The sequence below is a fragment of the Cebus imitator genome, unplaced genomic scaffold (assembly GCF_001604975.1).
Source record: "Cebus imitator isolate Cc_AM_T3 unplaced genomic scaffold, Cebus_imitator-1.0 Scaffold23, whole genome shotgun sequence".
In the NCBI taxonomy this organism is placed as follows: Eukaryota; Metazoa; Chordata; class Mammalia; order Primates; family Cebidae; genus Cebus; species Cebus imitator.
Window position 1 is genome coordinate 154,172 of NW_016107338.1, and position 24,422 is coordinate 178,593.

General features: G+C 45.2%; 1 protein-coding gene and 2 long non-coding RNA genes across 3 annotated transcripts in view; 2 read left to right on the forward strand and 1 right to left on the reverse strand.

The window, feature by feature from the left end:
• Positions 1-16,891, forward strand: part of LOC119470125 — a 25,068-nt gene extending 8,177 nt beyond the window's left edge. Inside the window, exon 3 of the long non-coding RNA XR_005198994.1 lies at positions 16,817-16,891. This is a non-coding gene — a long non-coding RNA (uncharacterized LOC119470125). The remainder of the gene's footprint in view (positions 1-16,816) is intronic.
• On the reverse strand, positions 13,005-22,829 carry LOC119470124. Its single transcript, XR_005198993.1, has 2 exons — positions 22,749-22,829; positions 13,005-15,900 (listed from the first exon to the last, which is right to left on the reverse strand). It is a non-coding gene; the product is annotated as an uncharacterized LOC119470124 (long non-coding RNA).
• Positions 21,260-23,234, forward strand: LOC108299596 (N-acetyltransferase 8). The gene is made up of 2 exons (XM_017521940.2): positions 21,260-21,413; positions 22,372-23,234. The coding sequence occupies exon 2, from the start codon at positions 22,446-22,448 to the stop codon at positions 23,127-23,129; it is 684 nt and encodes a 227-aa protein (XP_017377429.1). The 5' UTR covers positions 21,260-21,413; positions 22,372-22,445; the 3' UTR covers positions 23,130-23,234.
• Positions 23,235-24,422: the final 1,188 nt, after the last annotated feature.

A 24,422-nucleotide genomic window follows, 5' to 3' on the forward strand; every position in this document is an offset into this window, starting at 1 on the left:
AAAAAAAAAAAAAAAAAAAAAAATTAAGTCAAAGAAGCTAGATAAAAAAAGCCACATATTTTAAAACTCCATTTATGTGGACGGTCTCAAATAGGCAAATCCATAGAGACAGAAAGTAAATTAGTGGTTGCCAGAGCTGAGGTGGTGGTACAAGAACAAGGGCAATGGAAGGTAACTGCTAATGGGCACAGGGTTTTTGGGGGGAGACGAAAATGTTCAGGAATTAGTGGTGAAGGTTGTATGACTTTCTGAATATACAAAAACCTGCTGAATTATGTAATAAAAAGAATGAATTATATGGTTCTATGTGAATTTTATCTCAATTAAAAAAAAAAACAGAGACCAACATTGAGACATACCCTAGAAAAGTAACTAGACTTAAAATCTTACAAATCTACAATAATTCAGAAATAAGTAAAGCTAGTCAATGTAGCAATACTACGATAATGAGCTGATACAAAATCCACAATATATCACAATTATTGGTTAGTTGGGGGAACATCTGTATGTGGGGACACAGGTGGGGAGAAGTGTAATTAGTTTAATTGTTCATATGATAGGGTCAATAGATACTGTTTCATGTCTGAGAGAGATTGAGAATGTGATTGAAGCATATTCGTTAATTAGATTACATGGCTGTTGAGTTGTCAGAAAAACAGCTCAAAGAAACATATATTACGTAGTAATGAACAAAAAAGATTGGAAATGGCAAGAAATCAGTAAAAATCACAAGATATCCTGAAAAACCAAAACAATTTTGAAAGACAACAACCAATGCTGGAGGAAATCCACAAAGATTGGAAGCAACCAGTGCAAAAAGGATGAAAACATCCTGATTTTAAAACACATTACTGGCTGGGCACAGTACCTCACCCCCGTAATCCCAAGACTTCTGGAGACCAGGGATAGAGGATCACTTGAGCCCAGGAATTCCATACCAGCTTGGGCAACATAGTGAGACCCCCATCTCTACAAACAACAACTACAACATCCAAAACACAAATATATTACCAAAGGTGTAATAATCAAAATAGTGTGATAGTAGCATGAAGACAGATAAACTCTCACACATATGGTCAAATGATTTTTTTTTTTTTTTTTTAGATGGAGTCTCAATCTGTCACCCAGGCTGGAGTGTAGTGGTGTGATCTCAGCTCACTGCAACCTCCACCTCCTGAGTTCAAGCAATTCTCATGCCTCAGCCTCCTGAGTAGCTAGGACTACAGGCATGCACCTCCATACTCAGAAAATTTTTTGTATTTTTAGTAGAGACAGGGTTTCACTATCTTGGCCAGGCTGGTCTCGAACTCCTGATCTCAGGTTATCCGCCTGCCTCAGCCTCCCCAAAGTGCTGGGATTACAGGTGTGAGCCACTGTGTCTGGCCCAAATGATTTTTGACAAGGGTACCAAGACCACTTGATGGGAAAAGAATAGTTTTTTCACAAATGATGCTTGGCAACCTGGATATCCACATGCAAGAGAATAAAGTTGGACTCTTGTCTTATATAAAAAATTAACTTAAAATAGATTAAAGACCTATGTGTAAGGCCTAAAGCTGTAAAAGTCTTTGAAGAAAACATACAGGAAAAGCTTCATGACATTGAATGTGGCAATGCTTTCTTGGATATGACACCAAAAGCACAGGCAACAAAAGCAAAAATAGACAAATGGGACCACACCAGGGTCACAATCAACAGAGTAAAAGACCACCTATGGAATGGGAGGAAATATTTGCAAATGATGATTCGTATAAGGGGTTAATATACAGAATACACAAATAGCTCTCACAATTCAATAACAACAACAAAAATCAATAACCTGACTAAAAATGGGCAAAGGAATTGAATAGCCGTGTCTCCAAGGTTGACATACAAATGGCCAACAAGCATGTGAAAAGATACTCCATATCACTAATCATCAGAGCAATGCAAATCAAAACAACAATGAAATATCACTTCACACTCACTAGGATGGCTGTTACTAAAAAGGCAGAAAATAACAAGTGTTGGTGACGATGTGGAGAAAATGAGTCACTTGAGTGCTGTTGGTGGCATTGTAAAATGACACAACTGCTCTGGAAATCAGTATTGAGCTTCCTTCAAAAGTGAAAAATAGAACCACCATTTGATTCAGCAATTCCTTTTCTGAGTATGTCTCCAAAAGCACAGTAAGCAAGGACTTGAGAAGATAATAGCATACCCATGTTCACAGCAGCAATACTCAATAGCCAAAAGGTGGAAGCAATTCAGACGCCCATCCACTGAGGAATGGATAAATAAATGTGGTACATGCAACCCATGGAAAATTATTCTGACTTAAAAAAGGAGGAAATCCTCTCACATACTACAACATGGATGAATCTGAAGGATCTTATGCTAAGTGAAATAAGTCAGTCACTAAAGGGTAGATATTTTATTTCTCTTACAACACAAAATCAGGAATTAAAAAATATTTCTTATCTTCCAAACTTGGCATCAACAAATTCATAAAGACAAAAAGTAGAATGGTGGTCACCAAAAGCTGGGGGAGCAGGACAAGGGAAGTTGTTATTCAGTGAGTATAGAATTTCAGGTTTGCAATATAAAAATGTTCTGGAGATCTGTCTCACAACAATGTGAATATATTTGACATTACTGGCCCATACACTTAAGAATGCTTAAGATGGAAAACTTTATGTTAGGTGTTTTTTACTTCTCCCCACAGTTTGAAATGGAATTTAGTTTAACAAACATTAACTTAGTAAGTGTACCAGAAGAGGAAAAACAAAAACAAAAAGGAAAATGATAAAATTTAAACCAAACATATTTGTCACAACAATGATCTTAAGAAAAATCACTTCAAAAAAAGACCTCCAAATTGGGTGGAAAAAAAAAGTTAAATTCAAGTCGTTGCTGCTTACACTTGAGCAAGTGACTCAGAAAAACCAAAAGTAAACGGATGGACAAAGAGCAATGGTGCGAATCCACATTTTAAAAAACTGTATTGGGTGAAGTAGAATCAAAGGCAAAACATATTCAAAATGTAAAACAAAAGTTATTTTATATGATTTATTGTACAATTTACAGTGAAAAAAGTGTCATTAATATTCATGCCATTAACATTTTGGTGCCAGATATAAAATAAAAATATATATAACCATGCCGGGCATGGTGGCTCATGCCTGTAATCCCAGCCCTTTGGGAGGCCAAGGTGGGTGGATTGCTTGAGGTCAGGACTTTGAGAACATCCTGGCCAACATGGTGAAACCCTGTCTCTATTAAAAATACAAATATGAGCCAGGTGTAGTGGTGCACACCTGCAGTCCCAGCTACTCAAGAGGCTGAGGCAGCAGAATCGCTTGAACCCAGGAGGCAGAGGTTGTAGTGAACTGAGATTGCACCGCTGCACTCCAACCTGGGTGACAGAGCCAGATTCCATCTCAAAACACTATGGCATGTATATACCTATATAACAATCTTGTACATTCTGCACATGTACCCCAGAAAATAAAAAAAAAAAAAAAAAATATATATATATATATATATATATATAAACCATTCAATTAATAAAAGATATATTCAATTAACTTAAAATATACTCTTTGAAGTTCTCAACAGATTAAGAAAATCAATATTCAGGAAGAATAAAATTAATGTAATTAATTAAATGATTTAATAGATGTTCTGAGAAGTGCATCGTTAGGTGATTTTGTTGTGTGAACATCATGGAGTATGCTTACTCAAACCTCAATGGTACAGCCTACTACACATCTAGGCTATAAGGTATAGCCTATTGCTTCCAGGCTACAAACCTGTACAGCACGTTACTCTACTGAATTCTGTAGGTAGTTTTTAACACATTGGTAAGTATCTGTGTGTCTAAATATCTACATAAAGAAAAGGTACAGGAAAAATATAGTATTATAATCTCATGGGACTGCTGTCATTTATAGGTTCTGTGGTTGACTGAAATGTTGTTGTGTGGAGTCTGACAGTAACTGGAATGTCATACTCTATTTGGAAGCTCTACCTCCTTTAAAATACCCATAGATTGCTTATATTGAGCCACAAGGAAAACCTCTATGTATCCTTAAAACACAAATAGAACACAGTACGTCTCTAATCACAATATATGAAAATTATAACTTAATAAGTAGTGACAATACATCTAACATGGAATTATGAAAAAATCATCTCTCATACGTCTTTTGAATCAAATAGAAAATCCAAAGCTACAGTTACATAACATCTAGAAGGTATTACCAATAAGAATACTAATAGGTAAAAATATACTGGGTATGTACACCTGATTTCCACTTGGATATCTAGAAAGTTGCATACAATATTGTTCCCCCCTTTATAACAAGACAACAAGAACAGCAAAAGGGCAGAAACTGCATGTTCTTAACTTTTCTGAAAGCCAGCAGCAAGTTGAGGAGTGGAGGGAAGACAGCATGAGGTAGGCTCAGTATTAATAGTGCTTTGCCCCCAGGTCTGCTCACAGGACAGCCTGCTCTGCCCAGGTCCTTGGTCAGTTTCCAATGACCTCTCCCTCCTCCTCAGGGCTATGGGTTCCTGTGCCATCCTTGTTGCTCCCCTCTACCGATCGACACCTTCATACTTAGTCCTTTGATTACCTATATCGATAAGGCTACTTGAATTATTCTGCTTGGAGTGTTGGGACCTGATATCTTCTCTTGTAGAGAATTTATTAAAAGGTTAAAGAACATGTCCTCTCTGAAGAGCTAGAGCCATTGTCCTCAGATTTCTGGACATCTAACCAAGGATGATCTATCTGCCTATTTTCATTCCGCTTCAAACAATAAGTCCAGGGCACTGATCTGATGATGGGTTATTGATGAGATTGGGGGAGATGATGTTCTTTCCAAGAGCCTATGTTAATGAGTCTGAATCAATTTTTCTCTTCCTCCCAAGACTTCCAGAATGTAATGCCCCTGGATTGTCTACCTTCGACCTCGCCCCTTTCCAGGCTGGGCTACTCCAGTGCAGGAGTGATCTTCCTGGACTCGGGCATAGGGTGGCACTGACAGGCTGCTCTCAAACCTCACAGTGCTGGGAATAACAGCAACTCCAAAAATACAATGACCTATTATAACCAGGTTCCTAGGGGCAATAGAAAGACAAAAAAAAAAAAAGTTTATCAGGATAAACTGTTAATGTCTAGTCTAATTAACCATGACAAGTTAATTGTTAACTAAGAAACAAACAGCAGCAATACAAGTGCTTAATGAGAAATGCAAAGGCTTCCAAGGAGGGAGGGACTGGGACCAGATTCATCTGGTTGGATGGTCAGAAGTGAACAGAGCAGGTAGCACTAAACTGGATCTTGAAGAAGAAATAGAGCCTTAGTCATATATGGGAATTTGGTCAAGTATGTCCTGAGCACTGGCAACAGGATGGGTGCGATGAAGTCTGGAGGGTGAATCTTACATGCCTCCAGACACAGCTGGTTCTCCTGGCTTGTGAGGCTTTATGTGAATTCTAAATTCACTAACACTTGTTAAACCCCTGCCTGCAGGGTTATCATGCTGTACTGAAAAAGTAAAACAGCGCAGGCTCTTTGGAGCCAGAGCTACAATAGATCTGAGCTTTCACTTCCCATGTGGGGCCTTGGAGAGGAAACCTCAGGTTTTTGGGCCTCAGTTTCCCATTTACCAAATGGGGACATTAATACCAACCTGAACATGAAACTGCACAGCATGGGAAAATGTCTTTCTCACAGAGCCAAGCATCTAATAATTTCTTGGTAAAAAATAGCTATTGGCTTCTTCCCTTTATGTTCCAGGCAGTAGTGCTGAGGCAAGCAGTGAAGTAAGACTCGCTGCTGGTGGGAAAGTAAACTACAGCTGACACTTTAGAAAACAGTTTGGCATTTCCTCAAAATGTTAAACAGGATTGCAATATGAACCGACATTTTCTCTCCTAGGTATACATCGAAAGAATTGATAATAGGTATTCAAACAACTACTTGTACATGCATGTTCACAGCAGCATCATTCACAAAAAACAAAAAGTGGAAACAACCCAAATGTCCATCAATAAGTAAACAGATAAACGAAGTATGGTATAAACATACATGGAATATTATTGAGCCCTAAAAAGGAATGAAGTACTGATGCATGATGCAACATGAATGAATTTTGAAAACATTAACTGAAAGAAGCCACCCATAAAAGGTCAGATATTGTACAATTCCATTTATATGAAATATCCACATAAGTAAATCCATAGAGACAGAATGAAGATTAGTGGTTGCCAGGGACTGGGGGGAGAGGGAAACAAAGGGTGACCACTTGATGAATAAAGAATTTCCTTTTGCAGTGATAAAAATAATTTGGAACCAGGAAGAGGTACTGTTGCACAAGATTGTGAATGTATCAAATGCCACTGAATTGTACACATTAATATGATTAATTGAAATAATAACATAAAATAAGACATGGGTCTTACCTTTAGGGCTTCACAATCATACCTGAGTCCCTTTAAACACTCAAAGTTGGTAGAGGCAGAGGTAGGTAGATTCCCAAGCCTTAGTTTCATTGTCTGAAAGCAGGGCCAAGTGCCTAGAATGTGCAAAGATTTTCAGAGTTTATCTTTTATGCAAAGAATCCCCCATAATTCCTCTTTCCAGAGCTAACTGCTACCAACATTTGGGGGAAGGAACCATTCACACTTTTCTCTCTGCATGCTTGTTTGTGGATATCATTTTCCAAAACCATTTTTCCAAAAATAAATTCAAACATACTGTTTTACAATCTTTTCTTGCTTGCTGCTATAGTTGGACAATGTTTCTCATGTCAGTAAACCCTCATCATCATTGGTTATGGCTGTGAGGTATTGTGCTATAGAAATAGAGCAGGATTTATTCAGCCAGTCCTCTCTTGTTACACTTTAGGTTGCTTCTAGTATTTACGTCAATAAACTTTACAGTGATAAACATCCTTAAACAAACATCTTTGCACATTTCACAAATTATTTTCTTGAGCTCTAATCCTACAAGTTGAATTTGGATCAAGACTTTTCAAAGGATTTTGAGGCCAAGCAGGGTGGCTCACTACTATAATCTCAGTGCTTTGGGAGGCTGAGGTGGGAAGATTGCTTGAGCCCAAGGATTGGCGACCAGCCTGGTCAATATAGCCCGTCTCTAAAAACATTTTTTTTAATAAGCCAGATGCAGTGGTGGGTGTCTGTAGTCCCAACTACTTGGGAGGACAAGGGCAGAGGATCACTTAAATCCATAAGTTTGAGGTTACAGAAGTTATGACTGCACCACTGCACTCTGGCCTGAGCAACGGAGTGAGACTCTGTCTTGATTTAAAAAAAGGATTTTGAGACATGCTGTGTAATGATTCTCCAGCAAGGATCTCCCATTTCAGTGTTCCATCAAAAGTGTGTGTGTCTGCATATTTTCTGGTGTTTCTCCTAAATTAGGTCATACCATCCTTTTAATTTTTTACCAGAATAATAGGCAAAACCTAGATCTTACTTTGATTTTATTTGATTTATAGTGAATTTTTTGTAAATTCTTTTTTGTACATTTTAAAAATATATTCATAAACCAGATTCACTTCTTCTTTAAAAAATTCTCCATTCTTATCCTGAGTCCATTCTATCCATTCGGTATTTTTTTTCCCTATCAATTTTGAGGAAGGGAACATCAACTTTTCCATTTTGAGGAAAGCTTCCATTTCAGGAAAACTCAAAATGAAAGCTTGAAAAGAACCATCAAAGAGGGAACGAGAAACTGAGAGAGAAGGGGGTAGGAAATGAAGAATTGTGTGTTGAAGCAGCTGGGTGGCTGCTGTGCCCAGAAGCTTCCACAGTTGGCATGCTTTGGTTGACTCTCAGTTGTTCTGCTACGAGCCAGAGTCTCTTGCACATGTCTGCCCTGATCTTATTTCCCTTATGTCTAAGCTCTTGGTCTGACCCCAGGGTCTTAGTCCATTAAGGCTGCTATAACACAATTACCATAAACTGGTAAACAATTTGCATTTAGCTTGTAAACAGAAATTTATTCCTTACAGCTCTGGAGGCTGGGAATCCAAGAACAAGGTGCTAGTAGATTTGTCTGGTGAGGACTTGTTCCTCCTAGAAGGCGCCTTCTGTGTGTCCTCACTTGATGGAAAGGGCAAACAAGCTCCCTTGAGCCTTTCTGTAAGAGGACTGATCCTGTACGTGAAGACTCCACTCTCAAGACCTAATTAGCTCCCAAGACCTCCACCTCTGAATACCATCACCTTGGGGATGAGGGTTCAACATAGGAGTTCTGGAGGGACACAATCAGACCATGGCCCCCAGGTACCACAAGTAGCTTTAAGAATGGAGGAACTCCCTCAGGGCTCAGCATGTTTAAGGACTAGAAAGCATTCCTGGTACTTGGCAGTTAGGAGAACCCTGGTGATCTTACCAGGGTAGTTCTAGAGGATCCGTGGACCCAGCAGCCAGCAGTGAGGAGTGGAAATGAGGTGGCTCCATGTGGAGGTCAGCCTGCTCTTCTGGTCTCACTGTGAGTGACAGCACCACTTGGAGGTGATGGAGGTGAGAGCGTTGCACTGGCCATCTGTGGAATGGAGCCTAAGGATGGCTTGAGTTAGTCTTCCCTCCAATTAGCAGCTGCCTTCCTGTGTGTGTCTGAGTATAAGGGGTGCTTTCTAGGGGGTAGAGAAGGACACTGGGTTACAGATAAGGATCAAGCTCAGATGCTACAGGGTGATATTGAGCCTGGGAAGCCTGGAAGTTTTATCACAGAAAATTGGCTCCTCATGGGCTCTTTTCTTCTCCCCCAGCTCCACCTTCTCAGATTCTCTCCTTACTGAACAGAAGAGGCAACTGCTGGACAACTGCTTATCCCTTCTCTCCCCTCAAAGGTACAATGCCTCTTCCCTGACCCTCACTCTTAGTTGATAATATCCCTTCTTAGCTCATTGTTAAAAACCAAACCTCAACAAAAGAGGCAATGGAGAGAACTCCTGCCAAACCCAGCACAGAACAGTCAGTTGCTGTTCATGGTCCTGCCTGCCCCGTTTGCATGACTGTCTCACACACAGGCCAGCCCATCCCAACCGATCAAGAGGACCGTCCCAAAGGCACCCCACCCCCACACCAGCACTGTTTGGCTTGCCTCTGGATCTCTTCAACAAACAATTACTTCACCTACTTACCAGAAAACAGAACCTTATTTTAACTTTTATTTTAGGTTCGGGGGTACAGGTGCAGGTTTGTTACATAGGAAAATTTATGTCATGGGGATTTGTGGTTCAGATTATTTCATCACCCAAGTACTAAGCCTAGTACTGAATAATTATTTTTTTCTGCTCCTCTCCCTCCTCCCACACTCCACCCTGAAGAAGCCCCCAGTGTCTGTTGTTCCCTTCTTTGTATTCATAAGTCATCATTTAGCTCCCACTTATAAGTGAGAACACATGGTGTTTGGTTTTCTGTTCCTGTGTTAGTTTGGTAAAGATAAGGGCCTCCAGCTCCAACCATATTTCTGCAAAAGACACAGTCTTGTTCTTTTTAATAGCTGCATAGTATTCCATGATGTATATGTACCACATTTTCTTTATCCAATCTGTCATTAATGAGCATTTAGGTTGATTGCATGTCTTTGCTATTGTGAATAGTGCTGCAATGAATGTTTGCATATTAGAATGCATCTCTATGGTTGAATGATTTCTATTCCTCTGGATATATATCTAGTAATGGGATTGCTGGGTCAAATGGTAGTTCTGTAACAAACTTTTTTGATTGCACCCTCCTCTGCAGCTGCCAGGCATCGCCCTGTTTCACTCTGTGGCAGAACTGCTCCACAGTGTCCTCTGGACTCAGGGCTCCAGTTCCTCTCCTGTGAAACCCTCCTTGTTGGGAGTTCTTTGGGGACAACTGCACCAGCGCTGCTCCTGTCAAGGTCATCAGTCTTCTCCATGTTGCTGCATCCTATGGTTAGTATCAGCCATTTCCCAGGCCCTATCTCACTTGACCCATCACAGAAATCTTCAGCTCTGTTGATATTTGTACCACGAACTTTATTCCACAAAGAATAAAGGTTTTGAAAACCAGATCTTGTCATCAGTTTTTAAAATTATGTTATAATGGATACATAAAAAAGAATCTGTGGAATGCATATATTAATATTCAGGTTAGATACAATTAGTCATTACTGCAAACGTGCCATTCCCACCCTGTTGAGGCTTACACAGGTGGGGAAGTTATTCCCCTTGTACAAATTAGGAGAAGGGGTTCAGAGAGGTTAAGACACCTGCCGGAGGCAGAGCTAGGATTTGAACCCAACTCTGTTTGACTCTAAAATCTGTATTTCATACAGTAGGCAGCACTGCCATCAAGAAAGATCCAGGTGTTTTGGAGCCTGAGGCAAATACATTTCAGAGCCTGGTTTTAAAATATAAAATTATAAAACCACAGTAGGATTTTTAAATTTTTTTGTAAGGGGCTGGTACAGGGAAAGAGCGACTTTGAAGCCTAAGCTTTGTTAGCTTCCCAATCAAATGTGTCTCTTCCCTGTTCCTGCCCTACTGGGAATACACAAACTGCTTGTCTGTTGTTCACTCACTCCACACACACTTACCAAGCACCTACTACCTGCCAGGCTTGTTGTGGGCACTTAAGATACATGGGTGAACCAAAGAGCCAAAGATCCCTGCTTTGCAGAGCCTATTAAATACAAATCAACAACAGATGCATATCCTTAGCATTTAGAGCAGGTTAGAAGGTAAGAAGAAAACTTAGAGCCAGTTATGGGGACAGGGAATGGTCAAGTGGCTAGGGGCGAAGTGCATTGTGAAATAGGGTGTTCTGGGTCAGACTGGCTGAGAGGAAGGCCTGGGATTAGGGTGTGGTAGAAACCCAGTCACCCTTGAGGAGGCTGCTGGGAGGACACCCTGCTGATTGGTTACCAGGCACTTACAGCCTTGATCAGTAGATTGGCCTAAAGTACCTGGGGATGGGTGGTCCAGGGCAAAAGATGAGCCCAAGGAGAAGCAGGCTTTGAGAGATGTCTGGTATTCTCCCCACAGCAGGAACACACCTGTGGGTGCCACCAGCCTTGGCCCGACTTTCCGCAACAGTAGGTGCTATGGAGCCCCAGGTCAGCTGCCTGAGGCCAGTTATGCACAAACGGGGTTCCCCGCCCCTGCTCTCTTGGTGGACAATGACAGGTTATGAGAAGTGGGCGACGATGCTGTTCCCTAGGGAGAAGACTGGAGGGGTGGCAAGAAGGGCCTAACCGAGCAATGGGGTCTGGGCAGGGGACACATGTCTGGAGCCCAGGTGCAGCCAGCCAGGCGGGGAGCACAGGCCCAGGGGCAGCTCCTGTGCAGGGACCTGACTGATGGCGCCAGGTGTGGGTGGTCACTCAGAAAGACGCCTCGGCAGAACTCAGGCCCTTCTTCCTGGTGGAGGCCCAGTTGGGGGGAGGGGTGCATCAGCTGAAGGGAGAAGGGTCTTTCTTGGGGGGACCAGGAGGCACACGTGGAGCTTGGGCAGATAGGGTGGCCAGAATGGGACCCATACCCCTGCTCCACAGGAACCCCCAGCTCCCCAGGGCACCTCCGACTGCCCACAATGACCCTACCGTTGCCCCTAGGCCTCCGGTGGGCTAAGAGCCTGCATGTGGGAGGGGGAGTCAGAAATGTAACTTCAAGAAGTTAGCCCCAGCTGCCTGGGCAGGTTGGTGGCCCCAGCCCAGAGTCATGGCTTCCTGGGCACCCCCACCCCATCCCTGTCCTTGTTGGCTTCTCAAGGGAGGGCTCCATCTCCTTCCTCCCAGTTCACATTCACCTTGACTAACACCTGGCACCCTGGTGGGACTCCCCCAACACCCAGTCTCCCTTGGGAGTGCAGTGCCCTGGGCTAGCAGGGCCAGGCCTCCTGGGGCCCCCTGAGATGGAGGGGGGCAGAGGGTGGGACTAGCATATGGGTAACAGCCACACACACTTACCCAGGAGTGTCAGCAATGAAAGGGAATGAATTCCTCTTTCCAGACAGTATTGAGTCTTCCAGGTAATATTTCTGCTACTGCTGAACAGAGTGAACTGAGTGTGTGAGCCTTGGGTAAGGCCTAGGCATAGGTTCTAAACTCCTTCCCAGTTGCCTGACCCCCAGAGCCCGTCCTCTGGTGGTGGAGAAATAGAATTATAAACAAAATCTTCTCCCATCCCAGCAAGCCTCTCTGCAGAGGTAGAAGACAAAGAAAACACTTTTATCCCTGAAGAAGAATTAACCCAGAGTGAGATGCCAATGATCTGTTAGACAAAAAGAAATCTCACTGCTAATCTAGCCAGCAGGTCCAACCCATTGCACATGTTTTAAGAGAAGCCCCGTCTAGTCCTCATGTCAGGGGACTGTGCAGCACCTTTGGTCACATTGAGTTCATCAGAGATGCAACCTCAATTCACCCGACAACCTGTGTCTGCTATTTGACTTCATACAAAAGAAAAACAACCCTTATCTTTATGACAGGAGTTAGATTTACCACACAGAGCAAACGCTAGTTTCCCGCCCTCCCACAGAGATTAGGAGATAGTGTCCTGGCTGCTCTGATGATGGCATTTCAAAGACTGTGCTCCTAGATCCTTCAGGAACACAGTCCTGGGTTACAAAGCTGACAAAAGGCGTATTTTCCTGTCAAAACGCTTTGCATGTCCCTCAAAGGGGCAGAGGAAGGATTTACAATGACAAGTTTTCCAAAGAAAACACTCTAAGAAAAGGGAGAGAGGACACCTCTTCCCTTAACAAGAAGAATTAAGGCTCTTCACTGTCTTTTTTCTTTTAATCTTTTGCCTTAACTCTGTTTCTGAGAGCATTACCCCATGACTCCTGAGTCATACCACCAGTCCTGCTGATCCTAGCACAGGGTCTTTGGAGTGACCCTGTTTTTGCCTTATTGCTTAAAAAGTAAAAAACTCAGCTTGCTTAGTATTTGGCATAAATCTGCATGTTCCCTTTGAAGCAGAAGTGGTGAGAAACAAACCTCTCGAACAAGGAACTGAGGAAGGAAGTGGCTTTTTATTCTGCTGGGAGCTGCGGCAGGGCTACTGCCTTATTCACCAAGCTCCCCGAGAAGCAGCTTCTCTCCCCTTTTATAGGCTTACAACGCTAAAGGGGAAACTGAGGTGAAACCAGGTCATTGTCCATTTGCTGGATGTCCAACCTTACAATCTTTTGGCTTCACTGATTTGCTAATTCATATGCAGCATGAGCAGGGACTGGCAGGGTAGGGGGCTTACAGAGGCAAGACAAAGGCAATAAACTATTAGTTGGCAGAGGTGTTTCCAGAAGGGAGACATGGGGGTGTGACCCAGTGCCAGGCTCCAGCCAGTAGGGATAACATTTATTTGCAACTCTTTTCAAGTTTTACAGATAGCAGAGACACTGGGAACCAAAAAGGGAGTCATCTTCCCAGTTCTTTGGTGTTTTTTTTGTTCTTCTTCACCCTCCTTCCCATCTGGAGGGGAGAGGAGGGAGGAGGCAGAGACTGGGAAACAGAAGGAGGTGAGGGGGTCTCCCCTCTCACCCTCCGCTTTGAGAATCTCACCCCCCTCTTTTTTTTAGTGAGAATTCTCACTCTTACTTTTAGTGAGAAACCTCACTGTCAGTGTATTCTAGTGAAGCAGATTGGTAGTGATTCTTGTGATAGGCATACACTGACATTTTTTCTTGAACCACAGCAGTAAAAAATCCTTTCACCATCTGAAGGAGCAAGGGCATTAAGCAGGGGAGCAATATGCATGCTCCTACTATCAGTAACACACGACAATAGTCTTGAGTCCTCCCTATAGCAGGAAACCAATTCCCAAACATTGATCCAGGGTTGAACCCATGCCAGACCTGTATGGGTACATGCACCGGTTTTGTCATGTCCCTTACAATAGTTTCAACCACCTGAGCCTGGTCATCTATTTGCAGGCAACAGTTGGTTAAGTTCAATTTTCCACATACCCTTCCTTCAGCTGCCAGTAAGTAATTTAAAGCCAGTTTATTTTGGTAGATGGCATTTCTCATTTTGGTCTCCTGGTGTGCCAGGGCAGTTAGAGCCTGGCCAGTTTTGTTGGTCAGGATTTTTAGGACAGCTTGCAATTGAATGATTTGATTAAGCACATAGATTGGAGTACGATAGCCATTCTCTGCTCATGTGGCTGGCCCTTAGTATTGTATTATTCTCTGAGGGGGCCATTCATCATCTTTCCAGTCCCCTATAACTAGGCTTTGCTTGTTTCATGAAGAATAGACAGAAAAACCTAACAACTCCCCAGTTCTTAGGGGTAACAGGAAGAAAGAGGGCTTGATAGTGCCAAGGACAAAACTGCCCATCCACTGGTCTGGCAGTTTGGTGTAGGTCCTGTGCCCACATATCCAGTACAAGCCAGAAGGTGCTACCCAGTCCTCATGGAGTTCCAGGTGGGTCAGGCCGCCTGTAAGGTGAGAAACTTTTGGAAAGGGTTGGTCTTGGTCCTATTTAAACTTCACCAAGTGATTGTTTTACTGGTTCCATTACATAGCTTCTGTTCCAAACAGTTCAGCTTTCCCACTGGGACTATTATACCCCTTCCTATTCTGGCCAGACAATAGTGTCCAGTGATGGAGGTTTTTAAGATTCAGAAGCTGTTACTCAGGCCCTTTTGCACATGAGTCGCATTAGGGACAGGGTCGGCAGGCACAGCTTGCATGCTTCCCATGGCTACCGGTTCCCATAGTTGTTCCTCCACACACATAACAATAATGCACTTTTAAAGTCTTGGCCAACTTTTTAGCTAACTGAAAGAACAAGTTTCTTTCTTTTTTTCTGGGAGAGTTCTGAAACTGGTTCATTTAATATATTATAAAAAGCTTGAAACACCAGGTGGCATGATTGTTTCAGGATATCTTCCTGAATTAGAATGTTAACCATGGGGTCCAGTCCTTTTTTATTAATTCCCATTATTACAGATTTCCCTTTCCTTCAACAAGGATCCAGAGGATTGGTGATTGTCAATTTTAATGGATTACAATGGCCAGAGGGCTAGGAGAAGTTATTCCTCCCCTTTCGGAGACGAACTGGGTCATTTTTATTATTCTTCCAAGTGGCCCAGATGACACATGACCAGTAGTCACAACCACTGCTGCATGGCCATCAGTTATGACAGATGTATTTATGCTCTGCCATATAGCTTCTCTCCCAACCAAGAGAGCCACACCCCAGACCTTGCTTGTTACTATTGACAGCTGCACAAGCACAGAATTTTATGGTGACCTGCTGAGGTTTTTTTTTTTTTTTCTCCTCAGCTTTAGTAATTACTTGTGTCCCCTAAAAAAGGACCAGTTCTCAGCCTTATTTCGAGTATGGTGGACATGGTAGGGTCGGATGGGTTATAACATACATCAGGTTGGTTGCTCCCCGGGCTGCACATCCCGTACTGGGTAGTATTATATAAACAAGTTCTTCTGAGGGCTCTAGTGCCTTCATAACTATAAAACAAGAGGACTGTGGCAACCTTTCATTCTACCTTAGTAATCTTATGTATGCACTGGGAACCATCCTTGGATGGAAGGTTGACATCTACTGGAGTAGCAAAGATACAAGTCCATAGTCCAAACAGAAGGAGTACCGGTCCCATGGGGGCAGTCCTCATGCTTTGGCTGTGTGTAGACCAGTCGGCTTCCGGGGTGTGACTGGAGCAGGGCTTGATGTCTCAGTTCTCCTTAAGGTAATCTTGCATGGGTTATGGAGATAGGGCTTCACTTCCCAGGTGTCTGGTGCTGCAGGTTTAATATGGCTGTGATGGATCCACACAGGAACTCCCTTGACCTTCACGGCGGTTGGAGTTGTTAGAATGACAGTTTGGGGTCCTTTCCACCTTGGTTGTAGGGGAGCCGAGTTCCAGTCCTTGATCCAAACTTGGTCACCTGGTGAAAACGGGTGAACTGGGGAGAATAACCTGACAGACATGGGGATGTGACCCAGTGCTGGGCTCCAGCCAGCAGGGATAACATTTATTTGCAACTCTTTCAAGGCTCACAGCAGAGACACTGGGAACCGAAAAAGAAGTCATCTTTCCAGCTCTTTGGTAATGTTTTTTCTTTTTCACCCTCCTTTCCTTCTGGAGGGGCGGGGTGGGGGGAGGAAGTGGAAACTGGGAAACAGAAGGAGGCAAGGGGGTCTCCCCTCTCACCTTCAAGAAACCCTTAGCCCTGAGGAAGTGAGGTGAGCTGTGGTTAAGGCAGCTCCCCAGGCTAGGCTCCTGCTCTCCCCTTGCCCCTCACATAGGCTTCCCTGGTCACCCCTCACTGTAACAAAGCAAGACCTGACTATGAAAGCTTCCACATGCAGGCCAGACACATGGATCTTTGGGTTTGCACTTCTGGCATTGTCTGCGGCAAGTGCTCAGTTGCAGGCCGGCCTCCCAGGAGGCTCCGGGATCCATTCCTTTATTTAGGACTTGAAAATGAACTGGAAATGAGGACTTTTGAACTGGAAGACATTTCAGAAATGATCAAATTTAATAGTTTCCAACCCTTTGTGATCGCAGACACTTTTGAAGATCTGATGTAGAAAGTGAGCCCACAAATCTGCACATCACTGCGGGTTTAAGGAGCCCCTGTGGGGCCCACGCAGCCCTTGATGGTTAGCTGAGGGGCTGCAGCTGAGCCCTGTCTCCCGAGGCAGAGGTCTGGGCTTTTAGTGGGAAAAACAGCACCCACGTCATAGCAGGCAGCAGAAGCTCACTGGTTATGCCAAGTCTGATTAAGAAAACTCTGGTGCGCATTTTTGAGAGGCTGCATTTTAGAGGCTTTGTTTCAGGTTTTCTGTGTGGCTGATCAGTTCTGTGTTCAAGGCTGGCTGCCAGCAGTGGACTGGAATTGCTGGGGCTCCACATCAGCGCTACAGAGAGGCAGATGAACTGCAACAATAGTCTCTTCCCAGGAGTACAAAGTCTCAGTGACAGGAGCCTCTGTCCCTGACCCCAAACTGTACTGTCCTCTACTCTGTGGGCTTCTGAAAGGAACAGAAAGGACCACAGCCAAACCTGCACCTACAAAGGATCTCAGCAGAATCTGTGTGGCCTACACCTTCCTTATCCCATGAGCCATGGAGTTCAGGGTTCAGGAAAATCCGGCCAAGCGCTCTGCACCATGCTATTAGGCTGTCCTAAGGCCTGCAATCCTGAGACCACAGCCAATGGAACAGATCCCCTCTTAGTCAAGGGGACCCCAGGGAAACCTGAAAAAATGAATTCCTGGCCATGATGGAAGGAGAGGTCAGAGAAGCCTCATAAGAGCCTTGCACCTTTGGAGTATAGGGCCCCCAAACTGACCAGCATGAATGTTAAAATAGGCATTGTTAGATTATTCAGAATGGACTCTGTGACAATCAGGTACAGATTATGAACAACACCTGAGGCCATGCAAGGCCAGAATTAACACACAACCTAGAATGCACAGATTCTCCTTCACTGGGTTTTAAATTGACCCAGGGTACTGTGGCTGACTTACCTCCCTGACTCTGCGACAGCATCACGTGGCAGAGGCAGACCCTCTCTCTGAACTAAAGCATGCCTTTATACCAACTTCATGTCTTTAGACGAAGCTGAACTCTTTCAACCAATTGCCAGTTGGAAAATCTTTGAATCCACCTGTGACCTATAACAACCCCTGCCCCCACTTCAAGTTACCTCATCTTGTTAGGCTGAATCAATGCATACCTTCCATGGGTTGATTTATGCCGTTACTCCAATTCCTGTCCCCTCAACTGTGTAAAACAACTTCCCTGGGCACATTTTTTCAGGACCTCTTGAGATCCCCAAACCATGGTCACTCATATTGGCTCAGAAGAAACTTCCTCTTACAGATAATTTGTTAACAGCCCCAGCCGCAGGCCTTGGCACACCTCTTGCTCGGCTTGGGAATTCCCAAACTGGCTACAGGCCCCCAGCCCTCCCCTCCCAACCAGCACACACTTCATCTCACCATCAGCTCCACCTGTGCTCACCTGCGTGGGCCTCTGTCAGCTGCTGATCCGCACCTGTTTCCCACCCCTCCTGACTGCAGGGCACCCCCTCTGTGGGCAGTGCTCACTGTCGCTCGGCCCCTCAGTCCCTGAGCTCCCTAGGGTTCTCCATCTCTATGGGGTGCTGGTATCCTCAGGCCAGGCCTCCTTTAGTAAAACTTGGCTCCTGCTATGAAATGTACATCTAGTTCCTAGAGAGTGTGACTGAGTCCCCATGTAAACCTTCTCTGTCACCTGGACTGCGGGGCATAGACCCCACCTTTCTGCTGGTGGTGAGCAATGAAGCAGACAGCTTCAACTGGGCTGGCAAACACCTGACATCCAATGCGGTGCCAGTCTCGGGATGAAGCTGATGCCGCGAACAGAATGACAGAAAAACCAGCAGGTCAAACCTACTTTCAGGTCACCCTGTCTGTCTTCCTGGAGCTGGCAGTTTCACAGGTCATTATATTACCTCTATTACATATGGCAATTTTAGGTGGCTTTTCAACAAGTGCAGTGTAAAAGTTCCAACTGTCAAGTTCACCCTCCTAACAAAGTTATTCTGGATGTGATGTCTCCACCATTGTCCTGTTTCCAGAGCCACAGCAGGTGTGTCCTCCTGGGCGGCAGCCTCGCTTCCAGCATCTGGTGCCTTCTCACCAAACCCAGGCCCAGCACACCACAGGCCCTCAGCCACTGTTTGTTGAATGAATAAATGAATCTTTCAGGTCTAACAAGGAAAGCCCAGGCTTCTATCAAGAAAGCTACACAAACACAGAAGTCACACTAAATCCTGGGAGCAAGAGATGACTGAATGTCAATTGAGGTCACTGTGTTTTGAGGAAGCCACAGCTACTGGTGAGCATGGAGGGAGAGACAGCAAAGGAACAGAGCACAAACCTCTCCACCACCGTGTGATCAGCAGGTTTCTGACTCTGAATATTGGTCAGACTCACACTAGCAGTACTCAGTGGTGCTTCGGAGCAGCTCCTTACTTATGATTCCTAGGCCAACTCCTGCTTGACACTGAAGAGTTCTGAGAATACTCTAATGATGACCCATGGACTTACTGCCCAGACTTGATACTCGTTAGTTCCTTGGAGGTGGTGTTGGACGCCAAAGATCCAGAATCTCAGCAGCCTCCACCTGCTGGCCCTGGGTCCCTGCTGCTGGCTCCCAGCTTCTGGTTTCCGCTGAGGAAGGCTGCAGGGCAGCACCTTTAGGGGAAACCTTGACTTTTCCAATTCTGGGCTCTCTCCAGTGTTTTCCTGAATGCCCCCACCAGAAACCTGGGCATCGTCTCTGAACCGTTCCTCATCCCTGTGTGAATCATTCCAGCTCCTGACGTTTCTGCCCCCAAATGCACTCCATGTGGTTCAGGTCTCACCTTAACTTCCTCACTCTGGTAGAGCCACTGCTGTCTCATGGGCCTCTGCTAGCCCAGGTGAAGCCAGTGCTAGGCACAGCCTCAAACTGTGCAGCCCACTGGATGCAGGGTTTAGTGGGCAAGCAATGCCTTTGAGCAAATAAAAAAAGGGTGCCTTTTTATTTGGCCAGTCTCAGCTTCATGCCATGGCTCATGGCTTGGCAAGCAGAGGGAGGCCCGACTTTAGTTCCCACAAGCCCCTCTGGTCCAGCTGCTCTTGTACAGTGATCACCTGCATCCCTGTACTGGGGGCCCTGCTTTTGCCTGGATGCTGCACGAGCTTTGAGGGGCAGCTGCTTCCATTCCTACCTCCTCAGATCCTTTGTTCACCTGCAGCCAGAGTGATGCACACACGTGCACACACACACGCGCACGCACACACACACGCACACACACACATGCACACAAACACACGTGTGCGTGCATGTGCACGCGCACACACACACACACACACACACACACCCCTCCTCCTTCCTGTGCGTATCAACATCCTCTCCTTGCTCTTGGAATAGAGTCCAAACTACCTAACCTAGATGATGGGCCCTGCGTGGCTGATCATCAATAGGTTAGCTAATCTTTGGAAGGCAAGTTTCCCTTCAATAGCATGTAAGTTGGTGTGGGAAAGGGCTTTTTCTGTTAGGTTTTGCTTTTGCCTATCTTGTGTACACTGCATCCTTGTAATCGGACCCCTTGGAATTTCAGCACCCCAGCATGTTTTAGTGACTGAAATAATGAACATTTTGATCAGGCCCTTGCTGGCTTGCACATGTTAACCACTTGCTTTTGGCCCAATATTCCTTGTTCCCACAATATAATGATAAACTGCTCATGTACTATTTCTTTGCCCAGCAGGAAGACATACCTTCAGGGTCAGGAAAAGTTTGCAGAAGGAATGAAAGCCTTGAAGGACACTGTGACCAGCTGCTAACACTCAGAAGCCTGATTGCTCAAGCTGTTATCCGACACTGAAGAAACAGACTTTTCCTCTCAATCCCCCTTCCTTACTCTCTAGCTGCACAAAAACGTTCTACTGCTGCTGCTTTGTTGAAGTGAATTTGAGTGGCCTTGTTCTCCTGCCTTCTCGCTTTGGTCAAACGGAATAAAACTTTCACTATCTCCAAGAACCCGTGTGTCAGTGTTTGGCACATCAGGTACAAGAGCACACATTTCTGCTTCCCCAACATCTGCAGTGCAAAATATTTAACAATGGGCATGGCACAGCCTCTGACCAACAGCCAGAACACACACAAGCCACACACAGGCATGCCTGTCAGCTGAATATCAACCTTGCTCCTGGCTGAAATGATCCCCAGACAGAGGAAGTGCATCGCATACAATTGTTGACTGAATCAATGAATGCGTGGAGGTGGAGGTTGGTGAGGTAAGTGCAAGGAACTGCCAACAATCGATGCTTTGTGGACCAGGGAAACCTCAGCAGGGAGAAGCCTAACTGGAAAGGCTTGTTACCAAGCATGGGGACTTGGCCTCTGGCCAGTGGTGACTGATCACAGGATAAATGGCACAGTTGTCAGGCTTGTGGTGTCTCTGTACAGGGACCAGAGTGGATCTCAGAGAGTACCAAGTGTGCCAGGTGGAAGAGATATGCTCAGGGCCTGAACAGCCAAGAGGATCCTGGGCTGTTCCAGACCCTGAGTCTCTCCTTCCAGGTCATTCCCAATGACCACAAAAGGGAATGCACACTGGGCCTCCTGCTTTGCTACATACAGTCCAGCTCTTTGACCCTCGGGTTTATGATTATCAAACATTCAGGAGCCAACCAATGAGGCAGCCTCATTGGGAGAGACGGCACAGGGACAGAACACAAACTTCTCCCCCTCCACGTGATCGGTAGGTTTCTCACTCTGAATATTGGTCAGCCTCACACTAGCAGGACTCACTGGTGTACTTTCTAGGGGTGAGAGAGCCCTGGACAGTATTTCCTGGATGCCAGTGAGCAGCTGAGAGCTGAAGCTCCCTGGACACTCAAGGCTCTTGTGGTGACAGGTGAGGGGACATGGGTGGAAGGACAGGGCTCTGAGCCTGCACCTTCCTTGGGATCTGGAGGTTGGGCTGTTTTTTGTGCTTGGCTTTTATGCCCTCTCAGCAACCTAAATATTTGTTATCAAGGTGGAAGAAGTCTTTGCTGAAACTTGTGCATGGACACAAGATTTCTGTACTGTATGGTGCCTGGAGAAGGACCAAAGGGTTGAATATGTGGCCCGCCTGCAGCAGTTGCCCTCTCAACTGCAGCAGTTGCACCAAGAAGCTGAGAGATCCAGAAAAAGGGAACAGAGGGAAGAGCGGTAGGTAGTTCATCTATCAGGGCTTTATAGAAGGTATTTTATTCAATTTTCAAAACAACTCTAGGGGCCAGGCATAGTGGTTTACACCTGTAATTCCAGCACTTTGGGAGGCTAAGGCGAACAGATCACGAGGTCAGGAGATTGAGACCATCCTGGCTAACATGGTGAAACTGCATCTCTACTAAAAATACAAAAAATTAGCCAGGCATGTGGTACATGCCTGTAGTCCCAGCTACTCAGCAGGCTGAGGCAGGAGAATTGCTTGAACCCAGGAGGCAGAGGTTGCAGTGAGCTGAGATCATGCCACTGCACTCCAGCCTGGAAAGCAGAGCAAGACTCTATCTCAAAAAAAANAAAAAAAAAAAAAAAAAAAAAAAAAAACCAAAAAAAACCCCACCAAAAACTCTAGTCTTCTCCCGTGTTCTACAGATGAAGAAACAGAGGCTCAGAGAGGTTAAGTGACATGCCCAAGGTCACATAGCTAGAAAGGGACAAAACCAGATTCCAGTGCAGGTCTTTCTGACCCTACCTTCTCCCAGTGGCAGAAGCCAGCTTCCTCATGGGCAAAAGCAGAAAGACATACCTTTGAGCAGGTCTCCTTGTTCCTGCAAGACTGGAAGCCATGCAGGCATTCACCTGGTTTCCTCTTTCTTCCTCAGGCCTCCCATAAAGGTGTGCAGGGAGTCTAGCTCTCTCTTCTGGACTTTGAGATTTCAGACACAGAAGTTTGTCCATGGCTCCTTATCACATCCGCAAATACCAGGAAAGCGACCGCAAGTGGGTCGTGGACTTGCTCTCTCGGGGGATGGTAGAGCACGTCCCAGCCACCTTCCGGCAATTGCTGAAGCTGCCTCGAACCCTCATACTCTTACTTGGGGGGCCCCTCGCCCTACTCCTAGTCTCTGGCTCTTGGCTCTTGGCCCTCGTGTTCAGCCTCAGCCTCTTCCCTGCCCTGTGGTTCCTTGCCAGAAAACCCTGGAACATGTTTGTAGACATGACACTGCACACAGATATGTCTGACATCACCAAATCCTACCTGAGTGAGCGTGGCTCCTGCTTCTGGGTGGCTGAGTCTGAAGAGAAGGTGGTGGGCATGGTGGGAGCTCTGCCTGTTGACGATCCCACCTTGAGGGAGAAGCAGTTGCAGCTGTTTCACCTCTCTGTGGACACTGAGCACCGTCGTCAGGGGATAGCAAAAGCCCTGGTCAGGACTGTCCTCCAGTTTGCCCGGGACCAGGGCTACAGTGAAGTTGTCCTGGATACTGGCACCATACAGCTCTCTGCCATGGCCCTCTACGAGAGCATGGGCTTCCAGAGGACGGGCCAGTTCTTCTTCTGCATTTGGGCCAGGCTAGTGGCTCTTCATTCAGTTAGTTTCATCTACCGCCTCCCTACTGCTCAGGCAGGGGGTCTGTGATCTCTTTCTTTGTGTATTGGTCAGAATATAATCAATTCAGCTGTAGCAGCAAGCAATCCCCAACCTTTCACTGCAATTACACAATAAAAGCTTATTGTCCATTCACATCCGAGTCCCACGTGATTGGTTGTGGGTGGCTTCTGGGTTTCTGCTTCATTCAGTGTTTTTGAGTCCCATCTGTTTCATTTTTCTATTGCCAGGATAATGTTGCATAAAAACAACCATAAAATGAAACAAATACTTATTTAGCTCATGAGTTTGCAGGTTAGCAATTTTGGCTGAGCTTGGCTGGGCAGTTCCTCTGATCTCAGATTGCATTGTACAAATGCGGTGGTATCAGCTGAAAAACTAGGTCAATGGTACCTTTTTGTTTTCCTGCAGGCTAGCTCAGGCACGGTTTCAAGGAAATCGCAGAGGAGGAAAACAAAAGCAGAAACAAACGAATGTGTTTTCAAACCCCTGCATGTGTCCCCTGCATGTGTTGCATCTCCCCCAAACTCAGGGGGTGACAGGAACCTGCCTCTGTAGTGAGAAGGGCTGCAAAGTCATATAGCAAAGGGTGGGATGCAGCCGTGGGAGAAGAATTGGGGCCAGAGACACAATCGATCCACTCTAACCCCACGCTGTCTGCAGAGGGGAAAAAGGTGGCCTTGGCGGGGAGTGTGGGATTTACCATGGGCTCGACCTGGAAGCAGTATAACTCTTCCAGGGGGTTATGATAGAATACCTGAGACTGGGTAGTTTATAAAGAAAAGAGGTTTATTTGGCTCATGGTTTTGCAGGCTGTACAAAAAGCATAGTGCAGGCATCTGCTTCTGGTGAGGGCTTCAGGAATCTTTTACTCATGGTGGAAGCTGAAGGAGGAGGAGGTGTGTCATACGGCGAGACAGCAAGCACGAGAGATGCTAGGTGCTTTCAAACAACAAGCTTACATGTGAACCAACAGAGCCAGAACTCAGCCACCACCACCGACAGAGCACCAAGCCATTCATGAGGAAGCCACCCCCATGACCAAAACACCTCCCAGTAGGCCCCACCTCTAACATTGGGGGTCATATTTCAACATATGATTTGGAGGGATTAAACATCTAAACTATATCAGTCTGCCATTGACCTCCAAATCTCATGTTGTCTCACACTGTAAAATGCAATCATCCCTTTCTAATAGTTCTCCAAAGTCTCAACTTGTTCCAGTATCAACTCAAAAGTCCAGAGTCCATAGTTTCATCTGAGCCTCAGGGCAAATTCCTTCCAACTATGAGCCCGTTGGATCAAAAACAAGTTACATACTTC

Bases quoted from the DNA above. Each gene is read 5' to 3' on its own strand.
- LOC108299596 (XM_017521940.2), top strand. From the start codon at position 22,446: ATGGCTCCTTATCACATCCGCAAATACCAGGAAAGCGACCGCAAGTGG.